Source organism: Sphaerodactylus townsendi, linkage group LG04, assembly GCF_021028975.2.
Source record: "Sphaerodactylus townsendi isolate TG3544 linkage group LG04, MPM_Stown_v2.3, whole genome shotgun sequence".
In the NCBI taxonomy this organism is placed as follows: domain Eukaryota; kingdom Metazoa; phylum Chordata; class Lepidosauria; order Squamata; family Sphaerodactylidae; genus Sphaerodactylus; species Sphaerodactylus townsendi.
Window position 1 is genome coordinate 12,444,593 of NC_059428.1, and position 13,076 is coordinate 12,457,668.

Genomic DNA, 13,076 nt, shown 5'->3' on the forward strand with positions numbered 1-13,076 from the left:
GTTCTTTTTCATTTGTAGAAATGATTGGTGGTGAAATTACCCCACATGTAGCAGAAGGGGAGAGGGTATTTTCACATCTTTCTACATAGATTGTACTTTTAGAAATATTCACTCTTGGGGCACGCTTGATTTTGGCAGCAGCAAACCATGTGCGAGTTTTCAATGCAGCCTTTTCTGGGTGGTGAGATTCAAGTATCTTCCCGCACGTACCTTCCCAATCCTAACAGGTGCCTCTGAAAATGCATGGTTTGCACCCTGCAAACTACCAGGGGTAAGCGCCTACCGTCTGGTATCTCCCCATTCCAAGAACCATCTTTGCTCCTGCGAATGTTTATTCCTAGGACTGAGAAATGCAACTTGGGAGCCATAATGGGGAGAAGGAAGGAAACACGATTGCCTCTTTTAGGAAGAGAAAAAGCTATTTTCTCTCTCCGCTTTCTACTGTGCTGTCATCTTGTATGGCTACCAGTACAAGGAAGACCCTCAGCCCTTGGAATAAACACTTCCGAGATTGGAAATTTGAAAGGGGAGGGGTGAGATGGAAACAAGGGATCTTAAGGGTCATCTCGTCCAACCCCTTGCACAATGCAGGAAATGCACAATTACTCTTCGTTCCTCCAGTGACCTCTACTCCATACCCAGAAGTTGGCAAGAAAAAAAGTCCTTCAGTATCCCTGGGCAATCTAGCCTGGAGGAAAATGGCCTCCTAACCCCAAAGAGGTGGTCACCATTACCCTGGGCATGTGAGAAACGGCCACAAAGAGGCAAGCACTGGCCCGTCTTTCCTTGCCCTCCGTTTCATGATCTGCCTAAATTCACAGAATTGGCCTTGCTGTCCGATGGCCATCTAGTCTCTGCTTAAAAACCTCCAAAGAAGGAGAGCCCGCTACCTCCTGAGGAAGCATATTACACCGAGGAACCGCTCTGTCCAGATGCTCTTCCTGATGATTGGCTGAAAACCTGATATTGGCCTTTTCTACATCCTCCCCTTATCCCCATTTCTAAGGTGTATTTAAACCCATCGTTTTCTACAAAGTTGTCGTCCCCGCCTCAGACTGTCGTTTCCTGGCCGCCATCTTTTGTAGGGAGGGGGTTTGCTTTTCCCCACACATGATGTAATGATAATTCGACGATTGCAGAAAAATGGAGGGGAAAAAGATGATCACTAGAGATGATAAAAATAAAGGGAGTGGGGCAAAGCAGTGAAATGGGGGGTGGAAAATATGGTGGACCAAACACTGAATAGGAGGTTGGGAAACCACACTGGGGGAGTGGGTAAATTTTTGGCGAGGGGAAAAAAAGTTTTTGTGTGATCGCACTGTTGGAAGCTAGCTTGGAAATGTTTCGGAGTAAAACATCATGGTGAGGAAGCAAAAGCTTGTTGAAAATGTTTCTGGAACCAAAAAGGAGGGGAAATGTGTGGTACTTTACAGAAAAACCAACACCTTAGTGGGCCAGAAATTTGTGCGGAAAAGGATTTCATTTCAACCGGTTGGTTCTGCTCTGACCTTCCAGGGCAACAGAAAACAACTTTGCGCCATATCACAGCCCTTCAAATACTGGAAGATGGCTACTCAGCTGCGGTATTTGCAGCTGTGAGAACACAGGATCCAACTCTGTATCTGCAAATTTGTACTGAGTGTCTTGTTGGCACATAGGTTTGGAGCGTCCGCCTTTCCCCAGATTTCAAGTATTTGGCAAGGAAAATAGGAGATCTTAGAATATCAGACTAGGGCCTGGAAGACTGCTGGAAATGCCCATTTGGCCATGCGGCTGATACGAAGACCGTGGCTCGTGACCATCAGACTAAAGTACCCAAGTCTGCGATGAGGGGAAACTCCTGTAACCTACATCTAGCTCCTTAGAGGCCGGGTATGATAAAACCTGGAAAAACACAGCTGGCATTTCTGAAGTCCCTCCGAAGTCTCCAGGAATTTCCTGATCTGGAGTTGGCAACCCGCACCCAAGGCCATCCAGACAATGTGGGGATCTGAAAACAGCCTTCTCCTTACAAGCCTCAATAGCGTTCAGTTGCCACAGCACGTGGCGCTGCCCTTTTGAAAGACTGGGAATCATCATACACATCTTATTACGGGCAGCGGTACAAATAATTTGCTTTATCACAGAGGTGCTTTATCACAGAGGTGACCCTTCCGCACATGCAGAATAACGCACATTCAATCCACTTTCATATTGTTTTAATTGCTGCTGAATTTTAATGAGTTAGATTTTATGTTGTATTGATTTACTGTTCTGGAAACAGTCACGTTGTGAGCCGCCTCGAGCCCTTCGGGGATGAGGCGGCCTATAAATTTAATAAATCAAATCAAATCAAACTGTTTGAAAGTGGATTTCCCCCACAGTAAAACCCAGCTTCGAAGGGCATTGAAAGTGGACGGAAAGCGCATTATTCTGCATGTGCGGAAGGGGCCATTAATTGTCAATACAAGATGGACAAATATAATTTCCTAAGCTTGGGTTTGGTTCACAAATTCAGAATTCTGTCACAACAGATGGCTTTTCCTCAACAGATGGCTTTTCTAGGTGCTGATGTCTAAATCTGGAGGCTGCGGGATTGTTTTCTTTTTCGTTCGAGTTTTCATTTCACCATATTTTAGAAGTTAGTAACGTGGCACTGGTTGTGCGACATCTGTTCTACCTGCCTAGCCCCTTTTCACTTCACCTTCCCAGCCACTGGCGTCAGATGCCAGCCTGCCACCCCCACCCCCTCCTTTGCATGCCCAGTTCCGGAAAAGAGCAGTACAGGAAGTGTACACGGTCTCCATAGCAACCCTCCTGCAGCAACAACAGAGGAAGAAGAGGCCTGCCCTTTTGCTAAGCATTATGCCTGCAGCTGCTACCCCAACTGGTGAGACCAGCCCTGAGCTCTTCTTACAGATGTGGGGTTATTTGGAGTGGGGGGTTTAAGGCAGTGGTGGGATCCAAGAATTTTAGTAACAGGTTCCCATGGTGGTGGGATTCAAACAGTGGTGTAGCGCCAATGGGGCTGGGCGGGGCATGACGGGGGCGTGGCTGGGCATTCCTGGGGCGGGGCATTCCTGGGCAGGGCTGTGGCAAGGACGCAGCCGCTGCGCCGGTCCTTGGGCGGGAAACGAATGCGCGCAGGCTGCCAGGCACGCCGGTGCACCTCCTGCTAGACTGCTTCAAGTTCTGCGCGCTACTGCTGAGAGGAGGGGCGTAACTCAGGCAAAAATCACGTGGCAAAATCACCAATTAGTAACCCCCTCTCGGCACACACAAATAATTAGTAACCTACTCTCGGGAACCTGTGAGAACCTGCTGCAGCCCACACAGCAAGGCTGAATTGCTTTCTTCCTGTCTAGATAAGGTTGTCCCCTTTCCCCCCTCAAAAGATCCTGCCGCCAAGGGGGTGCCCCTGAGCATGCATAGAGTGCTTTTCTCAGTAGGGGAGATATTATTAATTGTGCCAGTGTTATGGATCCCCACTGGATCTTACTTCGAATAGCCGCCTGATTCAATGTTGAATCGGGACTGAACAGGACAAGCATCTCTTGCTTCTTGAGCTTGGCTGCTAGCCTCCAGGGGAGTCCTGGGGATCTCCCAGAATTACTACTAGGTGATTGTTAGTCCCCCTAGAGAAAATGGCTGCTTTAGAGGGTGGACTATATCGCATTATTCCCCGTTGACGTATCTCCCTTCTCCACACTCTCCCCTCTTCAGGCTGCACCCCCCAAATAGCCACATATTTCCCAACCCAGAGTTGGCAACCCAATATCCTGAGAGATTTCATCAAAGCAGGTCCTAAAACTGTAGTACTCCAGCTCCAGGAGGGTTATCCTATCCCACTTACTCCTGGCTTTCTGGAGACTCAGTAGGGTTGCCAGGTTGAGCTTGGGAAATATCTGGAGATTTGGGGACTGGAGCCGGGGGGGGGGCAGGGTTTGCAGGGGGGAAGGACTTCAGTGGGGTCCAGAGCCCACCTTCCACAGTACCTCAGGGTCCACCCATTTTCTCCAGGCGAACTGTTCTCCGATGTCTGAAGATGAGCTATAACAGGGGTCTGCAACCTGTGGCTCTCCAGATGTTCATGGACTACAATTCCCATCAGCTCCTGCCAGCCCCCAATTGGCCATGCTGGCAGGGGCTGCTGGGAATTGTAGTCCATGAACATCTGGAGAGCCGCAGGTTACAAACCCCTGTTCTAGTGTGTCGTGGGTTCTCCAGGCTGTATGGCCATGTTCCAGCAGCATTCTCTCCTGACATTTCGCCTGCATCTGTGGCTGGCATCTTCTGAGGATCATTTAAAAAATGTATTTCATTTCCTGTCCTGAGTCCCTGTACCCAACACTTGCTGATCTCTGTCTAACATACACCGCCAGCCAATTGGCCATGCTGGCAGGGGCTGATGGGGATTGTAGTCCATGAACATCTGGAGAGCCACAGGTTGCAGACCCCTGAGCTATAATCTCAGAAATCTCTAGCCACCACCTTGTAAAACCATGTAATCCAAGAGGATTATCTGTGTTTTTACTCTCGCCACCGCCCCAACCCTTTGACACTGTTTAGATCTATACTAACCGGTTTTCCTGGATCTATACTAACCGGTTTCCCTCTTCTCATTTTTTTCAACAGTTCTCGTGTCTCTGCTTTTCCGGGGGCTTTTAGGCTCCTGCTAGTAGCTGCTTCTCGGTTTTTCAAGCATAATAATTTTATTGTTTAACGATTGAATGTTATCAGTTTTGTTTGGTAGGAGCAGAAAGAGAAGGTGGTAAGATCTCCCAAAGAAATAAAAATCGTAGGCTGTCATTATTGCCACAATGGAGTCAAGTAAGGAATGAATTTGAAGAAGGGGAGTCAGCTTCCACTATTGTGGAGATGCCAACCTCCAGGTCTTGGCTGGAGGTCTCCTCACTTTTCAACTGACCTCCAGGCGACAGGGATCAGTTCTCCTAGAAAAAAATGGCCAGTTTGGAAGGTGGACTCTGTGGCATTATATAATGTTGTTCTCCCCTCCCCCAATCCCACCCTCCCCGGGCATTATCCCCAAATCTCCAGGTGTTTTCAACCCAAAACTGGCATCCCAGGGCCAGATGAAGACCTTTAGAGAACCTAAGCACTGAAAAGACTATTTTACCCCCTATACTGTATATGTAATTCTAAAGGAAACAATAGTAAACCATCATATATATATTCTAATGAATAAATATTATTTGTATGAAACAAAACAACTATTATTCAATTGCTTCTTTGCCTTGAAGATACATAGGAACAGCAGTGGCGTAGGAGGTTAAGAGCTCGTGTATCTAATCTGGAGGAATCGGGTTTGATTCCACGCTCTGCCGCCTGAGCTGTGGAGGCTTAACTGGGGAATTCAGATTAGCCTATGCACTCCCACACACGCCAGCTGGGTGACCTTGGGCTAGTCACAGCTTCTCGGAGCTCTCTCAGCCCCACCTACCTCAGAGGGTGTTTGTTGTGAGGGGGGAAGGGCAAGGAGATTGTAAGCCTCTTTGAGTCTCCTGCAGGAGAGAAAGGAGGGATATAAATCCAAACTCTTCTTCTTCTTCATTTTAACGTACATGAATCCAAGGTGCAATCCAACGTACATGAATCCAGATGGTCACCTTTGTGAACCGGGCGGGAAACGGGAGCGCCCCAAAAGGCCGTGCGCTCCTGCGGCCGCGCGCGGGAGGCTGCCGCACTGCCTTGCACCCCAGAAGGCAGTGCGGCAGCCTTCCAAAAACCGGGACACTTGAAAAAACCCGCGGGACGCGGGACAAGTTGTTTTAAGGCTGGACTGTCCCGCCAAAAGCGGGACGTCTGGTCAGCCTATGCAAAGTAGTGTGCACCGTTGCTTACATATAACTTCATTGATACTACAAAAAGTTTTATCCTGCATTTTTTAAATTGCAAAGCCTTTGACTGTATCCTCCAAATTAATCATCTGCTTCGGTAGTTAGCAGAGATAAGGTATCCAGTCTGTTTTCACACATGGTTGTTCTGTTGGGATTTTTTATATCCTTCGGCTGAGACGCTCAGCTGTGCAATTCGTGTCCATTACTGTTAAAAATACACAGACGCAACCATCTGCAATTGGAGAGGCACACTCAGTATTATCTTGACAAGTCCTATTGTACTTGTTCTAAAGTGAGCTGAAGTTGCTTCGCCTCCGTGGACCACGTGGCATTTGCCAGATTCCAATTTTGTTGCATTCCCAAGACTAAAACAGACGATTAACCTTTTCGATACAATAATTATATTAATAGTAATATATTTTTTTCATTTATTGTAGGATCCCCTTTTTATGAACCCCGGTTCGGCTGCAATATTGTGCCGTGCTCCGCTGTAAATCTGGCACTGGAAAAAAAATTCTACGGGGCCCTATATGTGGTGCAGTGGTTAAGAGCAGGTGCACTTGAATCTGGAGAACCGGGTTTGATTCCCTGCTCTGTCGCTTGAGCTGTGGAGGCTTATCTGGTGAACCAGATTAGCTTGTGCACTCCAACACATGCCAGCTGGGCTAGTCACAGTTCTTTGGAGCTCTCTCAGCTCCACCCACATCACAGGGTGTTTGTTATGAGGGGAGAAGGGAAAGGAATTTGAAAGCCCCTTTGAGTCTCCTTACAGGAGAGAAAGGGGGATATAAAACCAACTCCTCCTCCTCCTCCTCCTCTTCCTCCTCCTCCTCCTCCTCCTCCTCCTCCTCTTCTTCTTCTTCTTCTTCTTCTTCTTCTTCTTCTTCTTCTTCTTCTTCTTCTTCTTCTTCTTCTTCTTCTTCTTCTTCTTCTTCTTCTCTTTACTTCAGCCCCTAAGTGTATGCTTATTTGCTTAATTGTTAATCCAGGGCTGTGGCATCCCTACATGTCCACCATCTCCCACCTAGGAACCATAGTCCCAAATGCTCCTTCCTGTTTCAGTAACCAGACATTTGTAAACACAGCATGGCAAGGTGAGCATGCCCAATAATTCTGCTTGGATGCTAGAAGCCTTACAGGGCATACACAACTTGCCACATGCTGCTTGAAGATGCTTGGGATCAAGGAGAAAAGGTGCATTTCAGTCAGAGGTGGGATCCAGCAGGTTCTCACCAGTTCCCGAGAGTGGGTTACTAATTATTTGTGTGTGCCGAGAGGGGGTGACTAATTGGGTCCGCTTTTCCATCTCCACGCATTTGAACGTGAAGGTTCCGTATAGCAATTGCGACTAATAATGTAACTCCCTGAACTGGGTTAATCCCTTCCAGGTACTGCAATTCATTGATTCTCAGCCTTTCGTACCTTTTGTCTCACCAGTCTCTATCAAAGAACCTGTGTGTTTCACCATTGTTGTGTTCAGATTTGTGAGTTGGGGCATTTTCTATAATGTGATGATGATTTAGAAATGACCTGGTGCAAAAAATTTTGGGGGGGTCGTGGCGAGGTGGCTGCCCATGGGGGGGGCATCCAACTCAGGTTTTGCCCAGGGCTCAGGTTTGCCTAGATACGCCTCTGCCCCCTTTGCTGAGGGGGGGGGGCTGGCTGGCGAGGGAACCTGTTACTAACATTTTTGGATCCCACCACTGATTTCAGTGCTTCGGCTCTTGGGTGATGCGTGTGGCTCTGGAGAAAGCGGCATTATGCCCTGTTGAGTTTCTCCCCTCCATTCCCCTCCCAAAATCTCATGGAGATTTACTTTGCTGCAAATACCTGATAGGCAAACCTGGCTTTGGACTGGGTGGGTCTGTGGCTATGCACCACCCCTGGGTGGCAAATTTGCACATTCCAAGAGCTGGCCAACCTTTCCCCCACAGATTTCAGTAAAAAACCCAAGCTCCACAGCATCCACAAGGCAGTAAGAACCGGGAACGTCCAACATCTGGAGGAGCTGGTAAATTCGGGAGCCAACATCAACGATGTGGATCCCCTCCACGGGTTCACACCCTTGCACTGGGCTGCGCATTCGGGAAGTCTGGAGGTAAGAGAGACAGAGCCAGGTTGTCCTCGCTTGGCGGGCAGATGTAAGCATGCAGGCTCTTTACGCCCATCTTGAGCCTGAAGATATAAGAAGGGACAGAAACGATGTTCCATCCATCAGTCAATAAAATATTCTACTAAAAGTTGACTTATGCACGGTGAAAGCAGAGAAGGACTTTAAAATTTATGGCAGCATGAGTCCATCTCGATGGTCGAATCCCCACTTGATATTTGCACGCAGATCCAAACCTGTTTGTTGTGAAACCATGTCCTCTTCATCGGAGTTTCTCCCTCCCCACCACAGCCAGCACACAGCAGACACACCCGGTTGCAGAACTCTTAGCAATCCGCACTACCAGGTGAGCTCGCTTCGCCGGTCTCCCCTGATTGGCTGGTGTGCCTTGATGGGGCGGGACCTTTTCCCACTGCAGAAACATACATTGTAGGGGCGTGATAAAAAAACCCAGCGTGTAAAAGTTTAACGTTTAACTGTTTAACTGCAAACAGTTAATCGTTACCTGTGTAAACCGTTAACGATTCAAAGTTACACGTTTGACTGTTTAACGTTTGCGTCCCCTTCTGCTGGCCGATCGTAAAAGCAGAAACGAAACCAAGAAAAGGCTGCACGCACATCGCAGCGCTGATTGGTTGCCTGAATTCTGCGTCACACTCCAGGGCGGGGAACGAGTCAGGGTTTCAACCCTCATCCCTCCCCTCGGATCAGCTCTGAACCGTGTTAATGGGGTCTGTGCCACTTGCAACCAGGTCCTGTCGGAGCATGGATTAACGGGGAGAATGAGCGCCAGAAACGGAATCTGCCACGCAAGCAGTGGGGAGGTCGTCCCTCAAACCTGGTTAGTTTGTGTTCTGAAACCTGGCTAAGACGGTAGTGGGGATTCGACCAATTACAACTGATCCTCAGATCAGTTCCCTTGGAGAAAATGCTGCTCTGGAGGGTGACCAATGTGGTGTAGTGGTTAAGAGCAGGTGGATTCTCATCTGGAGAACTGGGTTTGATTCCCCGCTCCTCCACCTGAGTTGCTCCCATGCTAAAATGGGTGGATCCCACTCATCACAGGCAAATCAAGCTTGCTAATTGCACCCTTTACACTTGTTAAAACAGGCAAATGGTCCTTTTTCTCCCACCCTGGACATTCCACAGGTATATACGTAATCCAGTTGCTTTACTACCATCAGATCCTCTGAAGATGCCAGCCACAGATGCAGGCCAAATGTCAGGAGAAAGTGCTGCTGGAACACGGCCAGACAGCCCGGAAACCACACAGCACCCCAACACACTATTTCTCTACTTCTGTGTGTCTGTGCATGAGTCTAAACGGCGGTGTACCCCCCAAATTGTTTTGATACTTCCACATCACTCTGAAAGCAGACACAGGGTATAGGGTTGTGTCATCTCTGGTTTGGAAGGTTCCTGACGATTTGGGGACAGAGTCCAAGGAAGGGAGGGTATATAGAGCCTCCAGGGGAATTGATACCTGCCATCTGGAGACAGCTTGTAGTGCTGGGAGATGTCCAGGCCTCACCTGGAGGTTGGCAACTCTAGCTTTGTGTACTTAATGTTAAAAATTGCACATGTGCTTCTATTTTGGCATTATCACTAGCTGTTATTTTCTCTAGCAGCCTGGGTATAGTTATTTGGGTACGTCCCTCAGATCAGAGGTGGGATCCAGCAGGTTCTCACAGGTTCCCGAGAGTAGGTTACTAATTATTTGTGTGTGCCGAGAGGGGGTTACTATTTGGTGATTTTGCCATGTGAATTTTGCCTTAGTTACACCCTCCTCTCAGCAGTAGTGCACAGAACTTGAAGCAGTCTAAAGTCATTTTAAAATTTCAGTATAGAAGAAGAAGAAGAAGAAGAAGAAGAAGAAGTAGTAGTAGTAGTAGTAGTAGTAGTAGTAGTAGTAGTAGTAGTAGTAGTAGTAGTAGTAGTAGTGTTGGATTTATATCCCCCCTTTCTCTCCTATACAGGACTTACAACCTCCTTTCCCTTCCCCCCTCACAACAAACACCCTGTGAGGTAAATGGGGCTGAGAGAGCTCCAAAGAACTGTTCCTAGCCCAAGATCACCCAGCTGGCATGTGTTGGAGTGCACAAGCTAATCTAGTTCACCAGATAAGCCTCCGCAGCTCAGATGGCAGAGTGTGGAATCCAACCCGGTCCCTCCAGATTAGTATACACCTGCTCTGAACCACTACACCACTGCTTGAAAGGATGAATGGTCGCTGGACAAAAATGCAGAAACCTGCAGCGACTTTGGAGATGAAAAGACTGATGGATGGATCATGCTTGGTTGGGAAAAAGTGCCCAAATGATTGACTGTAGAGCAGGCTGACAGAAAAGGGGTCCACTTAAGTGTCTTTGTCTGACAGTGTCTTCATTGGCTGCTCTGGCACGGAGCCGACAGGACAGATGTGACGACGAGGGGCTGGAATGCTGCTCACCTCGCTGCGATCCGAGGACAGGATGCATGCATGCAGGTAAAACATATTATTTTTAATTTTTTGGTTGAAACTGGATTCAGAATTAAACGTGTGAAAGAGGATGATACCCCACCTTTCTTCGTCTTTCAATTTGACAGATTTGCCTCTTTTGACACCATTTTTGTTTGTTTGTTTGTTACGGTCATTTTGACCAGCTCAAAAAAGGTATCAAAATATTAAAAACTCCATTTACAAGATAAAACCATAGAACAAAAACTATTCTATGGTCGATTCCGCACTTGTGTTATCAACCTAAGTTCGAGCTGTGTTTGACCCAAGTGCTCCGCACAACCACTGGGATTGACGTGGTTTTGTACCAGCTTCGCCCCGTGTAACGGTCAAATTTCCGACTCCAGTTGGGAACTACTACTTTTTCAGGGAACCACGCTCGAACTCATCTCGATTCCAGTAAAGTGCGGAATCTCTGGTGCCACGAGTCCCCCATTCAGCCAATCACAGCTGAGTGTTTTGGGCATGCGTACAGCTGGCTAATCAAAAAACGCAACCTTCGTCCCTCCATTCCTGTGGCAGTTTTTTTTATAACGTGTGTGGGGATGGACGGAACATGGCAGTAGAACAGCAGCCAATCGGAACGGAGCGGCGAAGAGGCACAGGATGATTCTGCCCTCCGAGCTGGGATTAAGCTGGTTGCAGTGGGGAACAACAATGGCTTCGACCTAGTACCCTTCTCAGGGAACTGGGTCGAACCTATTTTACTCATGTGTGGAATCGCCCTATATCAAACAAAACAGGAAAATCCAGCTATTGGAACTTCCCATTTAACTAATTAACTATACAGCGTGCAAACTTAGCAACCGTCGGTGAACTCTGTTTATCCATGCCGGATGTCAATACGGAAACAATAGATTTCCTATCTCTGCCTGGAAAGTTTTTTAGTATTGGGCTAATAAAGTTTTCACGTTACGATGCCAGCATCTTACAATTGAAAATGAGATGTTCCTTTGGTTGTGGTGGGTTTTCCAGGCTGCGTGGCCGTGGTCTGGTAGATCTTGTTCCTAACGTTTCGCCTGCATCTGTGGCTGGCATCTTCAGAGGGGTATCACAGAGAGTGTCTGTCACACACTGTGTCTGTGTCCTCTGAAGATGCCAGCCACAGATGCAGGCACAACGTTAGGAACAAGATCTCCCAGACCACGGCCACGCAGCCCGGAAAACCCACCACAACCAGTTGAGTCCGGTCGTGAAAGCCTTCGACAAGAGATGTTCCATTGTTTGGATGAGCCCCCTCTTGACAAATACAGATACATTCAGTTCTTGAACTTACCAGATCATATCTCTGTTGGGAGAGCCAGGGGCATTTTGGCCCAATGACCTTCCTGTGTGGTCAAAGGTAGAATATGTATTGTCGAAGGCTTTCACGGCCGGAATCACTGGGGTGCTGTGTGGTTTCCGGGCTGTATGGCCGTGTTCTAGCAGCATTCTCTCCTGATGTTTCACCTGCATCTGTGGCTGGCATCTTCAGCTATCAGATCCTCTGAAGATGCCAGCCACAGATGCAGGCGAAACATCAGGAGAGAATGCTGCTGGAACACGGCCATACAGCCCGGAAACCACACAGCACCCCAAAGGTAGAATATCTAACATCCAGACTAAAATCATTACAGCCTATGATGCAAAGATAATTTCGAATGGCACCCGAGTATTCCACAAAATCCAAATCTCCAGTAAGGAATTGATATACTGTGACATTATGAGCCCAATTCTGCTATGGTGAGGTCTTATTGTATGTTAGTCATAGGATACTTTTCTTGTCTGGACCCTATATTATAAGGCAGTGGTTCTCAACCTTCCTAATGCCACGACCCTTTAATACAGTTCCTCATGTTGTGGTGACCCCCAACCATAAAATTGGTATATATAAAATATAAAAAGAAGAAGAGTTTGGATTTATATCCCCCCTTTCTCTCCTGCAGGAGACTCAAAGGGGCTTACAATCTCCTTGCCCTTCCCCCCTTACAACAAACACCCTGTGAGGTAGGTGGGGCTGAGAGAGCTCCGAAGAGCTGTGACTAGCCCAAGGTCACCCAGCTGGCGTGTGTGGGAGTGTACAGGCTAATCTGAATTCCCCAGATTAGCCTCCACAGCTCAGGCGGCAGAGCTGGGAATCAAACCTGGTTCCTCCAGATTAGATACACGAGCTCTTAACCTCCTATGCCACTGCTGCTCCTACGCCACTGCTGCACCGTTTTCCGATGTTCTTAGATGACCCCTGTGAAAGGGTCGTTCAACCCCCAGGTTGAGAACCACTGTTATAAGGTAAAAGTATTATTCCAGTGTTACAGGCAATGGTGGGATTCAAATCATTTAACAACTGGTTGTTTACAAGCATCATTTTAACAACCAGTTCTGCCGAAGTGGTACGAATCCCACCACCACGAATTCCACTGCTGAATTCCACCACCGGTTATGGGGTTATGTTGTGTTCCCCTTTTTGGTTTGTGCTGAAAGTGGATTCAGAGGCCACAATCTTTGGGGCCCAATCCAGGACGAAAGGCGTGTGTGTGTTAAGTGCTGCCCAGTTGCTTCTGACTCATGGTGACCCCCTACGACCTACAAAACAATCCTATCATTAGCAGCCTTGCTCAAGTCAAGGAGAAAGGAGCCGTAGAAATAAAAAAAT

General features: G+C 47.8%; 1 protein-coding gene across 1 annotated transcript in view; it reads left to right on the top strand.

The window, feature by feature from the left end:
- Positions 1-2,807: 2,807 nt before the first annotated feature.
- Positions 2,808-13,076, top strand: part of ANKRD42 (ankyrin repeat domain 42) — a 32,998-nt gene continuing 22,729 nt past the window's right edge. Inside the window, exons 1-3 of the mRNA XM_048495208.1 lie at positions 2,808-2,869; positions 7,772-7,935; positions 10,325-10,432. Of these exons, the coding sequence (XP_048351165.1) occupies positions 2,845-2,869; positions 7,772-7,935; positions 10,325-10,432 (297 nt within the window). The 5' untranslated portion in view covers positions 2,808-2,844. The remainder of the gene's footprint in view (positions 2,870-7,771; positions 7,936-10,324; positions 10,433-13,076) is intronic.